Here is a 21,699-nt window from a genome sequence, read left to right as displayed (position 1 = left end):
TGTTTGATAAAACTGAAGTTATTTCAGTCCTGTGCTTTCACTAAGAGCTGGCTGATTTTTGAACTGTCTAAAATAACTCATGCAAAGTCATTTTAAGGTTTAAGGATATTTAAAGTAGTAAGAAGTGGATTCATTTTGTGATTGAAGCAGACATGGGAGATAATAGGCGAGTTTCTAAGGAGTCGGAGACTAACGGTCCACATGTGGAGACGAAGGATCCGGAGCACATTGAATGCAGCATCATCCCAAACGGAGCCAGCAGCAGCCCAGTGCTGGAGACGCGCCTGTACAAGAAGCGCTGGGTGATCGTGTTCCTCTTCAGCTCCTACTCTCTGTGCAACGCGTACCAATGGATCCAGTACGGGATCATCAGCAACATCATGACCAAGTTCTACAACGTGGAAGCCTTCGCTATAGACTGGCTGTCCATGGTCTACATGCTCGTCTACATCCCCTTCATCTTCCCGGTCACCTGGCTGCTGGATAAGAAGGGGCTGCGCGTCATGGCACTGCTGGCCAACGCGCTGAACTGCGCCGGGACGTGGATCAAGGTGGCCAGCGCACGACCCAACCTGTTTGGGGTGACCATGCTGGGACAGCTTCTGAGCTCCTTCGCACAGGTCTTCATCCTCGGGATGCCCTCGCGCCTGGCGTCTGACTGGTTTGGAGCGGATGAGGTTTCAACGGCATGCTCCATTGGAGTTTTTGGGAATCAGGTGAGTTTCTTTTAAACTTCCAGACTTTGTTAGAGTTGATAGGCTCTGAAAAAACAGTAGAAATTAGGTTCATTTTTAATCAGATATATTGACTGGTCCACGGCCGGATTAGCCTTTTAGAGGGTCTTGGGCACACATTTTCTGATGGGCCCCAACTGGCCCCCTGCCTACTTTATCCCTCCACCTTTGCCCAAAAGCTCAGCTGTACCTACCCCCAGATTTTACACCAAAACAACTTACTGTTAACTACTATTCAGAGAGTTAGAGCCATGTGCATTCATTCACGCTCAAATATATCTTATAAATGCCAAAATTAAAAAAAAATCTGGGGCTTTTTGTGGATCTGCTGTACCCCAACAGCTTTCTGAGCTTAACTAACTAATAATATTCAAATTTACTGTCCCATTAAAGATCATCAGAGGCCCTGGGACCACCTTTTTAAGGGTGGTTTAGATTGACAAAGTCTACCAAAAGCAAAAATAGAGGTGTAATTGTCCTTGAGTAAAGTGTGGGTGATGGGCTACCCCATCAGTAATTACTATTTTCATCCTATATATAAATCTTTGTGTAACACACACTAATACATCTTTACTTCTGCTGCGTGGACTCCTGCATGGACAGATACTTTGGTATTTCTTTCGTCTGAGAGGCAGACGGCCACGTGTATTTGTGCTAATGTGCTAAAGCTTATCTGCATACTCACAGTGCCTGGCTGCTTACGCTGAAAAAGCTTATCAGGGTTTATGGATTTCTCTTGTTGGGTTTTGTTTGTTTTGCAGAAGCATTTCACTCCCTCACAGGCTAACATTCCTCAGTAGTGGGAGAATTACTGAGATCTTTTACTAAAGCAAATAAGTTAATAATAACTAAATCAATCAATTAGAAAACAAATCCTGCATTTAAATCCTACTCAAGTCAAAGTACAGAAAGATTAACTACAATAAAATCTTTAAAGTATCAAAGTATTGGCGATAAAGGCTCCTTGTGACTGTTCTAACATGATAGTATTAAAACACATTAGTAGAGCAATGATCCTTCTGGAACTAGTGAGATTTCCTAGTCCCCTTTTGTTCCGTGAACTTACTTTTCTTCAGTTAGTGAACTATCTTGAAAATTCAGAATGGACTTCTTTCTGTTATGTACCTGCCGACCAATCACAGACACCTAGAAACCCATTAGCCTCCTGCAGGGACGTAGCTAGGACCCCAGAAAGAGTACTACACAGGGCCTCCCTTAATCAGCTAGCCAAGCAACAAATGTTGCATCATTTTTTACAAACATATATGCTTTTTTAATGTATTTTTGAAGCATAATTTCTCCATTTATGAGCAGTATTTTTACTTTGATTAAATTGAATTTACTTGCATTATTTCGCAGCGCTGGACTGTACCATGTGGACATTTTTAAGGGAGGAGTTGAGGCCCCCCAGTATTTATTTTACCCTCTTTGATACAAATTTCAGTCTGTTGACTCATTTATTTTGTTGCTTTTGATAAATAATGATAGTTGTGTGAGAATTTCTGATTGATCGATCATATTAGAAACATATGAGACACACTGGTGCACACAACGTGGAGGAGAATGAACATACACCCCCTTGGATGTTTTTCCCTTACATTATTTTATATAGCAGCCACCCTCTGTAATTTCAAAGTGACAAAAGATTTCTGCAAAGTAATGTCAAACAAAAATACGGAATGTAAAATCAATGATCGCATAAATATCCAGCCAGTTGGTGCTGGTAGTCTCACAGTTAGTGAAATGAGGATCATCTGAGTGCAGTGAATGTGTCTGAACTGATAGAAGTATAAAGACACCTGTGTCTGGAAGGTCCAGTCACTGGTCCACTAGTGTTCATGGCTACCATCACACCATGAAGACAAAATAATACTCCAAGCAACTCAGTGAAAAATGAATTGCAAAATATAAGTCAGGGGTTGTATACAAACCTTTTTTCAAGGTACTGAACATCTCCCAGAGTTCAGTTCAATCCATCATCAAGAAATGGAAGGAATATGGTACGTGTGTAAATCTGCCTAGATCAGGCCGTCCTCACAAACTGAGAGACCGTGCAAGAAGGAGACTAGTGAGAGAGGCCACAAAGACAGCTATGACTACTCTGAAGGAGTTGCAAGCTTCAGCAGCTGAGATGAAGAGACTCTGCAACAATTGTTGCCTTCTTCACCAGTGGCAAAGAGAAAGCCACCCATGAAGAAAACTCTCATTAAATCTTGACTAGTTTTCACCAGAAGATGTGTGGGAGACTCCATGGTCAAGTGAATGGTAAGTCCTGTGATGAGGCCAAAATGTTGGTTTTTGGGCCTTCAGACAGAAGAATATATTTGGCGGACACCAAACACTGCACATCACCACAAACACACCATCCCCACTGTGGTGGCAGCATCATGCTGTGGGGACGCTTCTTGGCAACTTGCCCTGGAGGGCTTGTGATAGTAGAGCATAAAATGAATGCCAAAAGATATAGGAAAGTTCTGGTGGGCATTCTTATTCAATCTGCAAGAAAACTACAGCTTGGGAGAAGACGTATTTTCCAGAAAGACAAAGATTCGAAGCATTTAGCGAAAGCTACACCAAAATGACTGAAAGACAACAAGGTGAATGACTTGAAGGGAGCAGATAGTTATGCAGTCATTTATTTTGCCTTACATATTTTTGTTTAATTGACATTACTTTGTATAGATGCATTTTAGATGCATTTGACATTAAAGAGGGATTTTATGTAAATTTTTGCTTAAAAAAGCCCAATTATATTGATCATGATTGATTTACAAAATCACTAAAAGGGTAAAACATCCAAGGGGTGAATACTTGTTATAAGACCTTTATTCATCATTACTTTATCTCAGTTTTCACATATATTTAGCTTCATAGTTTAAGCTTCCTACATAGGCTCTTTAAACTTTCTTTTGGTGAGAAATAGACAAAGAAAAGAACGAAAACAAAACGTTATTGACTCATCTGTCCTCTCACATTACTGGTTTTATATGATTTATTTTCTCTTGTGACTGTTGCTGAAACGATGATACATTTTTTTACATGAGCCACCCACAGATGTACAAATATAATATAAATTTGGGGAAGTATTTCTCAGCGTCCTCTCACAGTCATGTCTGTTTGTATTGAGCCCAGATGGGAAATGACGTGTGCGTCCTCGTCATTCTCCGCTGGTACTATGCGTAATGTCTGTGTATCGTAGTAGGCTAAATCAATGCCGCCCTTCTCCAGGTATGTTTTTTTCAAGTTTTTATATATTTATGCCTGTTTTAGACATATACATACTCTCAGGGTAGTAGCACGTGGAGATTGTTGCCACGTTTACAATTCGTGTGAGTACCAGGAAGCGAAATATGATCGCGAGGAAGCCTAGATAGTGCCAGTCAGTTTTTTTTTAGATATGGAGTATTAGGAGCGTGAAATTGTTTTATGGTCGCTCTATCTGCCGTGATTACACGTTTTATTGCGCCGTTTAGGTGGAAATAAGGCAAAGACGTTGGCAACAAAGCGATTACTCCAGATGTTCTATCTTTATATGAGTTTATACGGGCACTACTGTAAACACAGCGTACATTAGGGGTTGCAGTTTCAGTAATATTAGAGGGTGTTTTTGTTCCCCTGTTCCTGCTTTCACTCCTTTCATTCAGCTTTTCCATGCAGGCAGACGTGGTTCAGCAGGAGGCTACAGGGCACTACCGAGCGGTTTGGGAAATTTCCAGAATTTTTAAGCTGCTTAAGATATCCACAGCTACTGTATATCAAAGAAAACCTTCAAAATCCCTTTAAAAATACCCTCAACTCTGTTAGAGATACATTTAAATATTCTGACATACTTTTTTATGGCACATTATTAGGCTGATAACATCGATTTTAATTGTTTCACTAATAAAACCTTCAAATAGACTTATGCTTGTTTTTCTGACCAAAAGACCTTTTTATAAATTATTTTTATAACTATTTTATAATGATTTAGTCAGTATGTGTAAATCTTATTAAGCAGCCTCAGAGCAGACAAAGCCTTGCGCTCCCCCCTTTTCAGTTTTTTCAAATTTATTGTTTGACTTTTTATTTCATATTTTGACCTTTTAAATTCACAATTTTGAATTTTTATGTCAAAATTCAACCTTTTCATATTTGGACCTTTTCAACTCACTGTTTCCAATTAGATCTCACCTTTTGACCTTTTCAACTGCTAACTTTGACTTTTAATCCCACATTTTGACCTTTTATACTCACAATTCAAAATTTTAAATCATGTTACCTTTTAAACTTATGATTTTGAATTTTATGTAATATTTCCATTCTTAAAACTCCCAACTTTGACCTTCTCTCATAAATTTGCCCTTTAAACTCATTATTTTGACTTTGAATTTTGTGTTGTGACCTTTTGAACTAATAAGTTTGACTTTCATCTCATATTCTGAGCTATTAAATGTGTAATTTTGACTATTTTAAAACTGGAAACCATTTATCATCAGTGCTCGGTTAGTTTCCCCCTTTTTTTACTGGTGCAGATGATAGTTTATGGTTAAATGTTGACCCTGTTAGGCTCTCAGGTTAGACCTAAATTCAGAATCCGGCCCCTGCTGTGATTGAATTTGACACCCCTGCCCTTGAGGATAAGCAGTCATCTGCCAGATTGATATTAGGCATATGGTCGATTGTCTGTATCAGCATTTTACTACTCAGATTTGCTCCACAGGGAGGGGCGTCATCCCCTCTGGCTCTGTTTTCACTCCTAAGGATATGTCTCCTGTCTCTTAAACAATGTGTCCTCAAGCTGTGGTCAAACCTGTAGGAGTTTTTGACTCACTACAAAGCTCTTACTTTGCTCTGAGGACAGGGATTGAGGTTAGAGGAGGGAGATCTGCGGACAGGTAGTCGAGGATACAGGAGAGCAGGCTTTCCAGAAATCTTTTCATTGACATGCATGCCCACTCATTGCATATCACTCACTTAATGGATGCTGCGGCACACAGCATCAGTGGAGAGTAGATGACTTTTAAAAAGGATGCTAAATGAACAAAACTGACACCAAACAGATCATAAACATCTGAAGAGTCTGTATGTGATTGTGGTGAGCTGGGATTTTTTTAAATGCTTATTATGATTGATAAGAATGACATTTTTAGTTTATTTAATGAAGTCAGTATTACAGAGTAACACTATGGTGTTAAGTATTTGATTTGTTTTCATTAAATGTGTTAAACGTACAGTATGTATTATCCAGCCACCAGGGGGCTCTCAACCTAAACAATAACACAGTATGATGAGTCCAGACTAGCACTGCCAGGCTCTGCTGTTTACTTCTTGTTTTGAATTTAGGACTTTGATAAATGGCACCTCTTGAGGTGTATTTACTAAACAGAAAACCTATGTTTCATTTTCATTCATGAATTTGTCATAATTAGGTAGAACTAGCCTAAATGATGAACATCTGTGTTGCCTTTCCCAGAACGCACATGCCATTTAGGCAACACTTAGAGCCACGCACATCCTGTAAGGAACATGCATTTGTGGGATGAGCAGCAGAGCTGAGTATGTGGGTTGAAAAATTTGCCAAATCTCATTTCTTCCAACACCAAACACCTGGTTATGCCACAGACTCTTGTTTGGTGTTTGGTGGATTGGATGATTGAATCAAGAACTACTGACAATTTAACATTTGGCTCCAATGATGGCAAGCCTTGTTTTTTTTTCAAGTGAAGGAGATGCCGCCCCATACCACCACACTGCCTCCACCAAAAGATGTTACTCTATCACTGCAGCAATCAGCATAATGTTCTCTGCATCATCTCCACACTTTGACATTATGATCCAACTTTAATGGGCAGAATCTGGACTCATCACTGAACACAACAGATGCCTGATTGTCAGCACCTGGGGGTGCCAGACACTCAAAACAAGAGTCAATAGAAACAGGAGAATAAGCTGTTTGGAACTGGCCGACAGGATTTTGCAAATTTTTCACAGGTGCAACTCACATACTCAGCTCTGCTGCTCATCCCACAAATACATGTTCCTTACTAATGTGGCATCATTTAAAAAGGAAATAAACAGGCTTTCCAACAGTAGAAGATGTATGGCAAGGCCCATTGTTACAACAAAAACACAATCTACTAAATTCAGATGTTCTTACTTTCTGTGCTAAGTTTAAATGCATGTATTACAGACCCGACGGTGATCTAAAAAATAAAGATTTATAGCAAACTAGCCTGAGACGTGTCAACTATCAGTCCTGTAGCTGCTATCTTCATCAATAATCAAACTAAAGTCTGAGGTCACAGGCTTCTTCTTCATGGGTCAAATGTTTCAAACTTGTCGTGGCAATCGAAATTTCTGAACTCTATGAACCCTCTGAACTCACTGACTTAATGTAATCATCATGTCTTGTTGTTGACTCGCTTCCCAAGTCAATACCTTATGTGTCCTCAGGAAATCGTTGTGTATTTTTTTGTGTGTGTTAGCTCATGCAAATTTTCTCCAGACAATGAACAAATACTAGCAGATTAGGATCTTCGAGGAGGCCTATTTTAGTTCCAAACCAGTTTATGTTTGAGGATGTTTTACTTTAAATGACCTGCTGGTTATGTCCCCACTGGATATTATCTCCAAGGGGATTTTATTTATTTGAACATAATATGTCATCCGGTAGCTTTGTGGCTCAGCTTGCATGTCCCATGCTCTGTACTGAGGCTTTTGTGTTTAAAGTGGGCAGGCAACCTGTGGCTACAGGTCATGCCCATCTCCCTCTCCACAGTTTTTAGCTCCATCACTATTCTGTCCTAGTAAAGGCATGAAAGGCCCAAACAGATCTTTTAATGAATACACTGATCAACTTACAGCAGCTGTGCGTGAATACCCAACCTTTATATAACATTCAAATGGTTTTATCCTCGTAAGAGCAGACTCATTTTAATAGCCATACCTCGTATATGTCATTTTTTCCAATAGCTCATTCCACCATCGTTTGATTCTTGTTTTGCCGTTCTTTTTCCATTTTATTGCTGCTGTTTTTTAGCTTGTAAAAGGCAGAGGTCTTAGAAAATTTGTTCTCTGCATTTCATATTATGGCCTTTGGGGTTAGGGTTACTCTAACCGCAATCTAGAACAAAAAACTTTGGTTCTGCTCATATTTGAAATGAAATAAAGTCCTGCTCTAACCATCTGATCCAAAAATTGCAAGCAACCCCTGTCGTAACATTGTCTTAAGCCGCCTACAGACTGGGCAAATTTAGCAATCTTGTAAGTTTCTGGCATGCTACACTGTGCGACATGAGTCTCATACGACATCAAGTTTGACGTGTGCAGACTGAACGATGACAACCCCCACTAAAGGCTGCTGAATCACAGACTACCACATACACCGATATGCAAGAAATAAACATCGTCAGTGTGCCAGTGCCTTGGTAAATTATAAAGCAAAGCAAGAACAAAGCCATTGTAATCGTAGCATTCATATGGTTAGAAAACCATCTGAGATCGAGATTTTCCTCCTTGTCCCTGCTTTTTGACATTGTCTCCATTCTAATGCACACTTTTTTGTTTGTTGGCCCCAGTGTCATGTTTAATGTAATGTCATTTCTTGCTGCATTCCTGTTGGTTTGCTGGTCGACATAGGTCGTGGCAGCTGTCCCATCAGGAGGTGGTCATCCTAAAGGCCGGCTTAGGCTACACAAATTCAGCCAGATTTTGGCTCGACTGCAGCGTCACAGCTCATGGTCAAACCTCGGGTCAATTTTGCACATCAGGAGCAACAAACACTCTTGCAGCATGACATAATAAGCTACGCGTCCAAGACGCCCTGTGACGACAATTCAACAAGACTAGCATGACAGACTTTTTCTTGCATCCTCGTCTAGTTTGACAACCTGACTTGACGTCAACTAGATGAATCATGACACCTACCAATAGGAGAGCATTTGCTCCTTATATTTGCATCAACATTTACAAGATTCCCTACTTTTTCTCCCTCCGGGAACTAATGTGTACATTTTATTTTATTTCATTTGCGTAATCACATGCAAAACTTAAGTTCTAACTAAAGGAGAGTGAGTCTATATTGTAGAACCAAAAAAAGTGTCAAATTTTGGCCTTTTTTTGTCGATTTTCGATGAATTTCCAGTCCTCGCATCTGATTGAACTTGTCTGAGGGGGCTTATCTGCTTTACTCCAAACTGGTTTTTCCTCAAACTAGACAAGTTGGAGATATCAGCTTATCAAATGCAGGAGTTTTCGCCTGGGGGCGGAGCCATAACTTGGAAAACCACTTTTTTTTTCACAAAATGTGTCCTAAAACATGGTGTAAAAATCACAATCATTCCTTATAACTTTTCAGTGCTTACACCTATTATCACCAAACTTCACACAGATGATCACGCATGGAGCCTCTATCAAATCAACCACTAACATGATAAATCCATAACAGTGCCCCCTTCTGACAAACCAAAATGTAATTTGTCACTCTCCTCTTTTCTTACTTTAAAAATTCAGCCCCCAAACACCATTGAACTTAGGCAAATGATCTTTGATCAGGACATGCATCATGACCTCACCTACAAAAAAGCTTTTTCGACCCATGCCAAAATCCCGACAGGAAGTCCACCTGCTTCACCAGCATTTCAAAATAATGCCTCTTTTTGGAAAACTATTCACTAAAAACTGATGTTACTTTGGGGGAGATCATTCTATGGTCTTCAGACTTTTATAGCAACACAACAGTATCACACTGAACATGCCCACATCACAAACAGCTCATCATAGCGCCCTCTACTGCCAACAGGAAGTGACAAAATGGGTCATTTCCACTTAGAGGACTAACTGGTCTCTTTGCTGTGCTGCAGCCCTATGCACACCCCTAAAGACCTTGTGAACACTCAATTAGTTGCAGAGATAGTGGCGACACAAGCATATGATGTGCAACGGGACCACTCTTGTAGTGTGGCCAGGCTGTCAGCCAAGACAGGGCAAGATTTTAGTCACATAATCCTAGACGACCAAAAAAATCATGTCATCTGAGCTGACCTTTAATCAATCAACTATATTGTGAACTTTCTTTTTTTTATACTTTATTTTCATTTTGCATTTTCATAAACAGGTAAGGCCAATGCAAGAAAAACAAATATGGTGATAAAAATACATACCAATTCATATAATAGTTCACAAACACCATTCATAGTTGCAAAAGCAGTCAATTTTTTTCCAATATTGTGAAGATTTTTCTCCCCTTTGATTAGATGAAAAAGTCAGTTTCTCCATGTTTTCAATACTAATTACAAAATCTATCCAGTCAATCTCTGTTGAAGGCATGGGCTGCGACCACCTTCTAGTTATTGCTTTTTGCAAGCTGCTAATAACATCTTTATGAGGCATTTATCCTGTGCTGAAAAGTGAGCAGCAATGCTCCCAAGATAAATTTTTATAAAAGAACTCCCAATCTTATATTGAAAACTTTTAATATAGAAACATTGCCCACGTATTTGTATGTTTTGTGCACAAAAGAACTTGACAAACTAGTTTGAAATCATGCTTGGTTTATTTTGTCACTGCACATTTCTTTAAAGCAAAAAAATGTGCCAAGACTTTCTGACAACAGGGATGTCAAAATCCAAGTTTTCTAATCAGTCAGCCTCAGCCCTGCCAGTGTTTTATCAACTGAAACAGATTATGAAGTGATCAGGCATTATTAAATCCAATTAATGAACCACAAACACTCTGCTTTAATAACTGGCCTTTGAACAGTTGGATATTGTCATATTGGGTTTGGGCACAGAGGCGTACTTCCTCTCTACAGCCATGCATGAGTACAAGGGTTATTCATTTATTTTATAGTGTGCTAAAACATGATTCAGAGTTCTGTTTTCAATGATTGATCAGATCGTGTGATATGAGTGAATTTAACTTCAGATTTAGATGCATATTTTTACTTTTTCATAGTTTGTCAAGCAAACGTCTGAGCTCTGGTTGATCAAGTATTATTTCCTTAGCTCCTTTTTACACCTCTGTACAAGAGTGTATGTTAGTGTCATGTGGCTTGCTATAGCAGCAAATCAATTTGCTTTCTATGACAGCCACACCTACAAGGTTCACATTCCCAAGCAGCTGTCAAGCACTAGTTTAATCTGTGACTTGTGCAGAAAGGAGGAGTAAAACTAACACAAAGAGACCCATCACATGACTGTAGAGGTGCAAAACACCAGAGCAGACAGGAAACCGTCAATGCTGTCAGTTGTGATAAGGTATGTGGCTGTTGGCTTTCAAACACCACTCATTATATTTGAAACTGCAACCCGGATCCACATCAGAAGAAGTAATTAGCACTAATCTCCACTTAAGGCACAGCAGGAGTTCTTATTTTTGGTCAGCATGCAGGGAAATACCTGCTGGGTGGGACGAGTTTGTCAGGTATACTGCCATCGTATTATGAGGATTTAAACACACGAGGAGAAATGTTTGCTCTTCTCTGCAGCAGCTAAAACACCACTGGAGGACAGGGGACGCGTGTAAACATGAGCTCTCAGGATGACTTGTCTCACGAGTGGATGGATGGTTGCATCAAACCCAGAGATGATTGGACGACAAGGAAAGAGAGAACCAGTTTGGGAGAGTACAACCAACTGCCTCTGCAAGACAGTATGGAGGCATCAGCCTCGGACACTGCACAGCTCTTCCCTGTCATGGAGACCAAACTGTACAAGCGACGATGGGTGATGCTTTTCCTCTTCAGCGCCTACTCCATGAGCAACGCCTTCATGTGGCTGCAGTACAGCATCATCAGCAACATCTTCATTCGCTTCTACAACATCAGTAGCCTGGCCATCGACTGGCTTTCCATGATCTACTTCCTCACCTACATCCCCCTCATCCTCCCGGTCATGTGGCTGCTCGACAACCGGGGCATGAGAGACGTGGTGGTGGTGGGCTCGGCCTTCAACTGCATCGGGGCTTGGATCAAGACGGGCACAGCCCACCCAAGCACGTTTGCCATGACCTTCTTTGGACAGTTTGTGTGCTCTGTGGCGACTGTATATATCCTGGGAATCCCGTCCAGGCTGGCGTCCCTGTGGTTTGGGCAGCACGAGGTGTCGACCGCCTGTTCCATTGGAGTTCTGGGAAACCAGGTGTGTCTCTGCTTGCCTGTGAGGCTCAAAACGTTACAATAGTTTGGTGTTTGAGTGCTGAGAGTTCTTTACCCCTCTTTACACTTGATGCATGCACATTTTAAATAAGCATGTTATAGCATGTCAGGGTCTGTAATCTTGAATATGTGAGTCTTGAGTGCCTTTGGACTGTATTTCTAGTTACTTCCCGAGTCAGCAGGTTGATCACAGTCACTGTCAGCTGTTTGAGGCTCAAAGTCTCCAGATTCTAGTGTCTTCTTCTCTTAGAAGGCGTGACATCTTGCATAGATAAGCACTTTATGTTGGTTTCGGTTCTTCTAACAAATACCTCAAGATTACTATTCTGTACTCAAAATCATGTAGTTTATAAGAAGTAAATGAACAAAGCTGCTGGTAGGGTATGAGCTGAGCTCACACTTGGCTTTGATTCACAAAGTATGGCTATTAAAAAATGAGACCAATGCGGTAATCCAATTTAATTGAAATTAAACATTTATCAGTGTTTTTCTCCTCTTATATACTCTTCTTCTGCATCAACACACCGCTACAATCAGGTCTTCCATCGATCCATATTCTTCGGACAGTTGTCTCAGAACCTCTGCCATTCTTTTCTTAACATCCAACACAGAATCAAACATGTTCCTTTGAGCACAGATCTGATTTAGAAAAAGTCACACAGTGCTAGATCAGGTGAATAGGGAGGGTGATTAAGCACTGTGATTTGTTCTTGGGACAGAAACTGTTTCACTGAGAGTGCAGCAGAGTGTGAGCTAGTGTGTCTTGATGAAGAATGAAGCTATTTTTCCACAGTTCTTGTCTCTTTCTTCAGACTTTTTCTCACAGTTTTTCTAGTAATGGTGTTGATTCACCATTAACCCTTCTGGAGCCCACTCCTCCAAAATTAAACCCTTAATCTTTAATCATCATGGCCTTGAATTTGGACTTGCTTTGTCGTGTTTTTTCCATCCTTGGTTGCAGTGTTGTTTTCAAATGCATTGACTTCCTTTTTGTCTTGGGATCACATTGGAAGATCCAAGTTTCATCACATATAATACTCCTAAAAAATGTGGGTTTCCTTCAGTTTGTTCCAAAATGTCTTCACAAATTTGCTTGAGTTTTTCCTTTTGATCAGGAGTCAGTGTTTTGGGACAACTTTGGCACACACTTATCATAGTGTATTCATATTCAAATTTTCATGCAAAATTTGCTGAACTGTCTAATCATTTTCCGACACCTTAGCAAAAACATTTGCACTTCAATCAATAGCTAGCAGTGAATTAAAGATGTCATGTATTAGAAACTTACAGCAGTTGTGCATGAATACTCAACCTTTAATACTGTAAACCATGTGGTTTTATCCTCAAAAGCACACTCTCATTATTTAATAGCCATACCTCATATCAAAATAAGATTTTTTCTTCAAAATTGTTCAGCTCTATTAATTGATCAACTAATGTGTTGGTTATAGAATAGAATTTTTTATTGCTTGTGTTTGTTAAAAAATATGTATGACTGGAACTTCCAAAGTAATGACATATTTAGTTGCAATATTGGAAAAAATGCAATTAGATAATTTTCCCAAATTGTTCAGCTCTACTTGAAATGTTTACAAAATGCCCGTATAAACGCCTTTATGTGTTGCCCTTTGAAGAAGAACCTATATTTTCAAAAAAGCAAAAACTTTTAGTTTTTGGGAAATATTAAGCTATTTTGAAAGCAGTGCTGTAATATCTTTAGTTTTTTAAATTTGTACATGCTACTTAAAGTCCCTGCAAAGTGGAATCCCAAATTTGTGTCTTAACACACTAGATATGTTGGAATATGGTTGCTGTAAACATGTGAAAAACTAAGATCTATGTGTGATGAAATGTTTGATTCAGAGCCCCCAAACGCTACAATGATATAAAATCCCAGAATAGTTCATCTCGATACAGTTTGTTGTGAGCTGATGTCACTGCCTTCATTGAAACTTAACAGTGTGTTAGTTCAGTGTGAAGAAGTTGTTCAGTGTGAGGTCAATTTCTTAAATCAATCTGCCACAGTGGCCTATGGATCGCTAAGATTATCATAAAATTGAGATTTGTACCAGAAAACAGTAAACTCAATCCCCAATTTCTGTCTCTCTGCTCTGGCACAGAGCCAGGCAGCTGCTCTCTGGCCATAGTTCACTGTAAGGTTGGGGGCAGGCTAATTGCTGGAGTGCTTGTCTGTTTTTCACTTGAACTAGATGCAGGAATAAATCTCTTATCTCCTGAAAGTGTGTTTTAATCCATATTTCACTTGTCTTTAGTCCTGGATGATTAAAAGAAGCAAACTGTGGCTTTGTCTCTCTCAAAGCAGCAACACTTCAATCCCTCCTGTCTGTTAGCCTTGCGATGCTGAAGTTTAATAAAATTGCCGATGGTACAATTCCTGCCAAGTCACAATAAAAGCCTCTAATTCTAATCATCATTGAAGATTTTATCTTCAAACATCCGGAAATGGAACGTTTTCAGCAGCAACTTAACAAACGAAGATGTCTCATAAACAGGAGAGAGACTTAACTTCAGATAATTCAGAAAATGAGATAGTAGGAATACCTGAAGAGTTAAATACAGGATGAGAAAACGCAACTGAGACTTTAAACGCTCTAAACTGTCTGTTATGACATAAATGTGATTGTCGCTCTGGTGGCTCAAAAAAGAGAGTTGTCACAAAGAAGCATAGCAGACAGATGGTTCCTCTATTCAGGTTGTAGCATTTTTAAAATCTGAGAGGATCGTATTTCTCCTGAGTGGGTGTGGCTTTGGCTCATTCAACTGACACATCCACACCCTCTTAGAGCAGATTTTTCTGCCTCATTTTTCATGATTTTAAAGCTGATTTTATAGACATAGAGATGTTTCCATGTCTGACATTTGCCTTGGTGGCCACCAACAGCCATCTGTCATACAGAAAACCTAAAATACAGATTTTTTTTAATCACTTTACAGGGACTTTAATATTTGTATATTTTGAGTTGAGAAACACTTCAAAACTATCATTATCCTCTGAGTTTTCCTTGATAACCAAGCAATTCAACTCATGATACCATTTAAGCAATTACAAATTGCAACATTGTCCACTTTGTCCAGTATCATGGTAATGGTATATTATTACCAAATCATCAGTTAAAATCTCCAAAGGCACTGATAAATTCTTATAACAGGGAAACTAGTGGAGTAGCGCAATGTCTAACAGAATGTCACCAGTTAAATCAGCGCCAGTTAAACCAAGACACCGCTTTCAGATGAAATTTATGATTGAGAGGTGGCATGTGAGTAAAATATTCTGGCCGTCTTTTGTTAGTGCTGGCACTTTTTAAAAGAACAAACATAAAAAAATCAAGGATTTTTGCATGATTTGAAATGTGATGCCAATTCTAAAAGTTATATTTAGGGGTACATTTTCTTATAAATTACCTCTTGTGACCCACCTGCATTACCTCCAGGGCTCACCCACACTTAAACCTTGAGTTCTGCTTCAATATTTCAATTTTATGGCACTGATTTTGGGTTACTTGCTGTAAATGCCCAATTTGAGCAGAAAAATCAGGGTTAATTCCCCATATTTGAGAGCTTTGCACTGCTTTTCTGCATAAGCCAAATCAAGCCAATACTGAATAAAAAGTGTATAAAATCCTCTGTCAAATGTTCCCAAAATACAAGCAACAAATGTGCGGTAAAGACTTTCCCAAACTGCCACAATGCAGTAGCAAAAGAAGTAAATATTACCAGGTGTATCTCAGCAGAAAAAGGGAGATGCTTCATCTGATTATCTTTGTGCACATGTGGTTTAGCCCTCCTTGCCAGGAGTGAATTTTGGCATTTGGCAGGTGACTGAACCTACTGCATCTAAATGAGCCATGTTCTCATCATATTTAGGGTTAAAAAACTCCAGTATTACAGTGAGAATGCTGTGCCCGGCAGAGCTAGCCAGAGCAGCTGTTAAAGTTGTTTGAGATCATTAATCCTTTGCTTTCTCATGCATAAAGTTTATTGACTTGCTTAGTCATATTAAGGATGTGGTAATAGAAAACCTCCACATGTGTCATGTCTTCATTAACTCTGAAGATCATTGCACTTTAGTGAGAGATGCAGAAAGTTTGCAGACGAGTGACATACAGTGCATTCAGAAAGTATTCTGACCCCCTTTCTTTCTTCAGGTTTGTTATGCTGCAGCCTGATGCGACAATCATTTAGATTTATTTTCCTCTCATAAATATACACTCAGAGTTTGCAAAAAAGTACCTGAAAGACTCTCAGACTGTGTGGAACAAGGTTCTCTGGTCTGATGAATTCTAAATGTTACATCAAGAGGAAACCAGGCATCGCTCATCACCTCCCAAATACTGTACCAACAGTGAAGCATGGTGGTGGCAGCATCATGCTGTGGGGGTGTTTTTAAGCAGCAGTGACTGGAAGACTGGTCAGGGTTGAGGGAAAGCTGAATGGAGCGAAGTGCAGAAAAAAAATCTGAATTTCTAAATAATGTCTGAATGCACTGTGTATTTCAGAAAGGTCATATCCGGTCAACGTACACTGGAAGTGCTATACAATTATGTTCTGTAATCGTACCATAATCATAACCCCCCCCGGATGTTTGTCAACCCTGGAAAACTGTTTCCCCCTTATTTGAAGTTTGTCCTCTTTCACCTGCCTTAGTCCAAACACTGCACACCGGTCATTGTCAAGTAATGTTCTTGTTTTGCACCTTAATCCTGCGCCCTGCTGGTTAGGATAAATAGACATTGTTGATAATGTTGACTTGCTCAACACAACTTTATTCTTTTCATATCCACTTGGATGTTTATAAGAAGTCCAAACTAGCAGAAAGAAGGAAGGATTTCTGTGATGTTTTGAAGATCAAACAGAATGAGGGCTTGGGTGCCAGAAGGATTTTCATAAAAGAGGGCAGAAAAAGCTTCTTTTGCATTTTTGACAAGTTATCAAAACAGGGGCATAGTGTCTTTTTTCCTTTGCAAATGTCACAGTTATTAAACAGATGACTTTATATATATTTAAGAGAGGATTCTTTAGTAAAATGACAGCACAATGGGTTTTCATTCAGCTAATGTTGCATACATCAATACTGCAAAGTTCTGCTGTATCAGTAAATCCTGATGACTGTGACATACACAGAGGACTGTAGAGGACTGATGTGTTTCTGTACCTGCATACCTCAGACATTGTTCACAGGTTTGTTCCTCCTTAAGGAACGCTTCTCGTCACCTTGTGCCCTTTTCCTTCTCTCACTTTTCCCCCAGAGCAGAGGGACCGTGGCTGGTGTCCCCTCTGGAATGTTCTTGAGGCTGTAGGAAGCTGAGGAAGTTGGCACTGCTCGTGTGGTATTCAAAGTTAGAACGTTCAGTCCCCCCTCCTCATTTGTCATCTTGTATTACTTTTAGATTTTAAAGTTGGGTAATATTGTCACTACCACTCTCTCATACATCGAGCAGCAGCTTGTTAGCTTAGATGAGCAGAGAGATCAGAAACACTGAGAAACAGTTATGAAATCTACTTCCTAGTACCCAAGTACACAGCTACCTAAACAGTGAAAGGATGCCGTTTTTAAGCTAGTTAACATTTTGCATTGATGATCCATTTTGGACATTTAGATACCAGGTTGACCACATTTGTACTTGTACTCACAATATGCATTAACATGTATTTATGCAACAGGAACTCACTTACCTGCCTCTTGTGCAAATATCAGCTCTCAGGCTTGCGGGTAGCGAGTTATCCCTGCATGCTTTGTGAAGTGAAACTACAGTGAAGTGCCTCTTTAAACAGTTTTTCACCATCAATTTGTTACAAACATGCATTTAAAGGAAACTGCAGCATGCTTTGCTATTCAGCAGATAAACAATGTGTAGGGCTGCCTGAACTGATACGACAACTCAATTCAAGACAACAGTTGTCAAACTGATGTGCTGTTTTAGAATGAGTCGATTCTAAGACCCGAGTTTTTTACAAGAGCAGTGGAAGCAGGCTCCAGTTTTAGAACTTTTTTACTTTTTTCCATTTCTATGGTTGTTTGAAATACTTTGAAAAGTGGTTCTGGAGCTGAAAGACCGTCTCTTCTTACTGAGCTAGGCCAAAAAGTCCAGATCCCCTAAAAGACGCGTAATTCCCATCAATTCAAGCAAGGCTGGATGTCAATAATGCCATGCTTTTTATTTACTGCTGGACTATCTCATGTCACACCATTTTAAGGCGCAATTTTTTTTTGTGTTCCAGAGTGCATTGTGTCTACATCAAGACCTCTTCCTTATTCGGTCTGAGCTATCAGATATCAAACTGTCTTTAGAACCCACTGAAACATGTCCACACCTTGCACTGAGGGTCACTACTTGGTATCTAAGTGCCTAAAACAGATAGAAGGTACAAACGGGATCATGGACTGTACATAAAGATGGATGATCTGACAGCTCCACTAAAGTGAAGCCAAAACATTTGGCGCTACCCCTACTGGCTGACTGAGATTTATTTCAGGGGGAAACCCCTTGTGATGAATCATCTCATTTACATGTTATAAGCTCTGCCTCCTCCATTAACAGAAGGGACATGAGTCAAACAAAATAAAAAAAAAAATACGTCCCATATTAATTTCTTAATGATGGTTTCTGTCATTTAAGTTAGTTTTTATCATGCTGATTTTGCATATAGATGTTTAGGTTTAAATAAACTTAGCACAAACAGTAAAGAAATTTGTGTTTGCTAGATTATTTCTTTGTTGTAACAATGCTTTTTGCCAGTTAATCTTATACCGATAGAAAGCCTGTTTATTTTCCTTTCAAACTGTGTCACATTTGTGAGGAACATGCATTTGTGGGATGAATGATGATTTGGCAAACCCACACACTCAGCTCTGCTGCTCATCCCACAAATGCATGTTCCTTACAAATGAAGAAGCATTTAAGAGGGAAATAAGCAGATGTAAGATTTATTACCAAGAAGCATTGTTACAACGAAGAAATAATACACCTAACACAAAAGTCCTTACTTTATGTGCTAGCTTTAGTTTTTCATGCTACAAAAAGCTTTAAACAAATTGCTCATTTATCCTCAGCAGCATGATAACATGCACCTGAACACATTGCAAGAGACAATTCAAACTGCAAAAAAATATGTATCTTCTCAGCATGCACCCATAAATACATGAATACACGAGTAATGCATTTGAATAACAGGTGCTTTACCTTTCCTTCAGCTATTCTCAGTTATATGTGATCACATTGATGTGATGGCTGAGGAAGACATTACAATGAGAAAACACGATACATATACATGCTAACAGCAGTTAGCAGGACTGGATGGTGTCAGATTAGCCAATTTAGCACTGACAAAATCAGAAGTGTATAACTTTGTTTATGCCATCTGTGCTAATGAGCTGCTGACTCCCATGTAAGCATTCTTCATAAAATATAAACTTATTTCTTTGAAACCTTGACGTCTAAATCTAAAAGTATACCATACTGATGTTTTTCAGTCATGGGTAACCATCACTCACACAAATGTCTACCAGTCTAAAACTAGTGAAGACATTCTTGATTACTGAAAAGCATCAAAGCAAGAATCAAAACATGTTGAAATTTAGAAAGTTAATACTATTAATATTATCAATCAGATGGTATCGGTTAGAAACAAATCAGAAATGGGATAACACAGATAAGACAAAGAAAGCTGACCTTCTTTTCTGTTTCTTCATAAATTTCAGCCTTTTCTAAAACTGTAATGCTACTTATTCCCCCTGTAATGATGTCTATCAACTATGTGCATGTGTTTCTGTGGGTTTACTTGTTTTGAAATCTTGAAACCCTTGCCTGCAGATGGGTATTGCCATCGGGTTCCTGGTCCCGCCCATTCTTGTGCCTAACGTGGACGATATGGATGAGTTAGCGGACCACATCAGAATTATGTTCTACATCAGTGCTGGAGTGGCCACCCTCATCTTTGTCCTCGTCATCATCGGTAAGTCTGCGAGCGAAGATGACTGTTCACGTTTGTTTACACATGCAGTGAGAGCCCATATCACTCCTGCTGTCACGTTGTCTGCTTGTTTTGTTGTTATAATATCCCAAATAACTTTCTGGTGTGATTATTGCAGTATTAGTCTCGTCTGGCTTTATTCATGCTTAATTGCAGAGCTTCTTTTCTAGTTGTGGATCTTCACATGCAGCACTCAGAGGACACAGAGTCCCCCTGGGATCTTCCTCCTCAGCGCTGCAGCTCACTAGAAGAGCAGCTGCAGTAATTGCTGTAATTGTCCACCTTTAGATGGGATGTGTTTTGACACAATGTGAAATACAAGCAAGGATTCAGGAAGTCATGGAAGTGTTTTATGTAATCATACTTCCCCTCAGCTCAGTGAAATCCTCCTTTCACTTAAACTTACTGACAGTTGCAGAAAAAGAACTCAAGAAGAATCAATGCAGGAGATTTCTTTACAGGTAGATTTCTGACATATAGTCTGGTAGCTAGTTTCAGTGTTGTCACTAACTGGAGCTTGCATGGACAGAGCTTGGGTCTGCTGAAGATGGAAGTACTGTTTGGCCTTGAAATGCCCTGATAATGAATGGCTGCATGTCGGTATGTTGGACAGTGAGAGCTAGGATGGAGTGGGACTGTCTCTGAGGCACTGGAGCTGAGATGTAATGGGATCAATATAGGACGTTACACCAGTGAGGGGAGGTTTCCATTAGACAGACATGGTGATGTCCCGGCTCTTGCTGCACATTTGTTGATTTGTTAGAGTTGGGGTAGTTGGGTTTAAGGGTCTCTTCTCTAAATACTTAACCTTTCATTTGAGCACAAGTGTCTTGTACGTATTTCAAATTCACAGACATAAAACATAACAAATTACATCATTGTGTTAAGTCTAGATATAAAGTCATAATCTTTATTGGAATTATGAATAAAATAGAAAACAGTCAAGTATCATCCTGAGCTTTAAAGTGCATAAAAGATAAAAATACAGTATTAAGATTAAATTAGGTCATTTCATCAACAATTAGACAACTGTGTAATACCTAGAGCAGGGGTTCTCAACGTTGGGGTCAAGACCCCATTGGGGGTCGCGAGACACTAAGATGGGGTCATCAGATGCCTTAAAAAACTAAGAAAATTTTTAAAATTACACTGTTGCCACATTGCATCAATTTTGTCAAATTTTAACCCTTTTTCATTATTTTCTGCCAATTTCAACAAATTTTTTGCTGTTTAAAAACTTTTTTTTGTCAGTTTTAAACTCTTTTTTTCTGCCTGTTTTTGCCACTTCTAAACCATTTTTGCCACTTAAGCTTTATGTTGCCTCTGTTGACCCATTATTGCCACTTTTAACCCTTTTTTACCACTTTTTATGCCCATTTTTCCCATATTTACCCAATTTCACCATTTTACAGGCACATTTTTGCTAGTTCATCCAATTTCTGCCAATATCTGCCTCTTTTTTCTTTCTCAGTTAACTCTTTTTGCCAGATTTTAACTATTTTTCATCCCATTTCACCAAATTCACACCAATTTTTGCCAGTTTAAAGCCATTTCAGCCATGCCCATTTTTGCTACTTTTACCAGTTTTTCCATCTTTTTTTTGCCTTTTTGTCAAATTTTTGCCACTTCTAACCCATTTCAGCTACTTTTAAAATCCAATTTCACCACCTTTTCCACCATTTTTGGCCATTATTAACCCACTGTAACAATTTTTAAACCAGTTTTAATTCTTTTTTTTTAATAAACAGGATTTACATTTTTAAGAAGGCTATCATGCAAATGATTAAAAAAGATAATTTTTCTTTGAGTAGAATGGTTATTTTTTCAGGTTTAACAGAA

General features: G+C 39.2%; 1 protein-coding gene across 4 annotated transcripts in view; it reads left to right on the top strand.

Annotated features, from left to right (window-relative positions):
• Positions 1 to 586: 586 nt before the first annotated feature.
• flvcr2a (FLVCR heme transporter 2a) overlaps positions 587 to 21,699 on the top strand; it is a 36,965-nt gene continuing 15,852 nt past the window's right edge. Inside the window, exons 1-3 of one of the 4 annotated variants that reach the window (XM_041812671.1) lie at positions 587 to 716; positions 11,200 to 11,851; positions 19,701 to 19,842. In XM_041812671.1, coding sequence (XP_041668605.1) covers positions 11,240 to 11,851; positions 19,701 to 19,842 — 754 coding nt within the window. In that variant the 5' untranslated portion in view covers positions 587 to 716; positions 11,200 to 11,239. Of the gene's footprint in view, positions 717 to 3,850; positions 3,963 to 10,680; positions 11,852 to 19,700; positions 19,843 to 21,699 lie in introns of those variants that run through there. The other 3 variants (XM_041812669.1, XM_041812670.1, XM_041812672.1) reach the window with 3 other exon arrangements.

The sequence above is a fragment of the Cheilinus undulatus genome, linkage group 18 (assembly GCF_018320785.1).
Source record: "Cheilinus undulatus linkage group 18, ASM1832078v1, whole genome shotgun sequence".
Taxonomy (NCBI): domain Eukaryota; kingdom Metazoa; phylum Chordata; class Actinopteri; order Labriformes; family Labridae; genus Cheilinus; species Cheilinus undulatus.
Note: the sequence above shows the minus strand (reverse complement) of the source record. Positions and strands in the feature narration are given on the sequence as shown.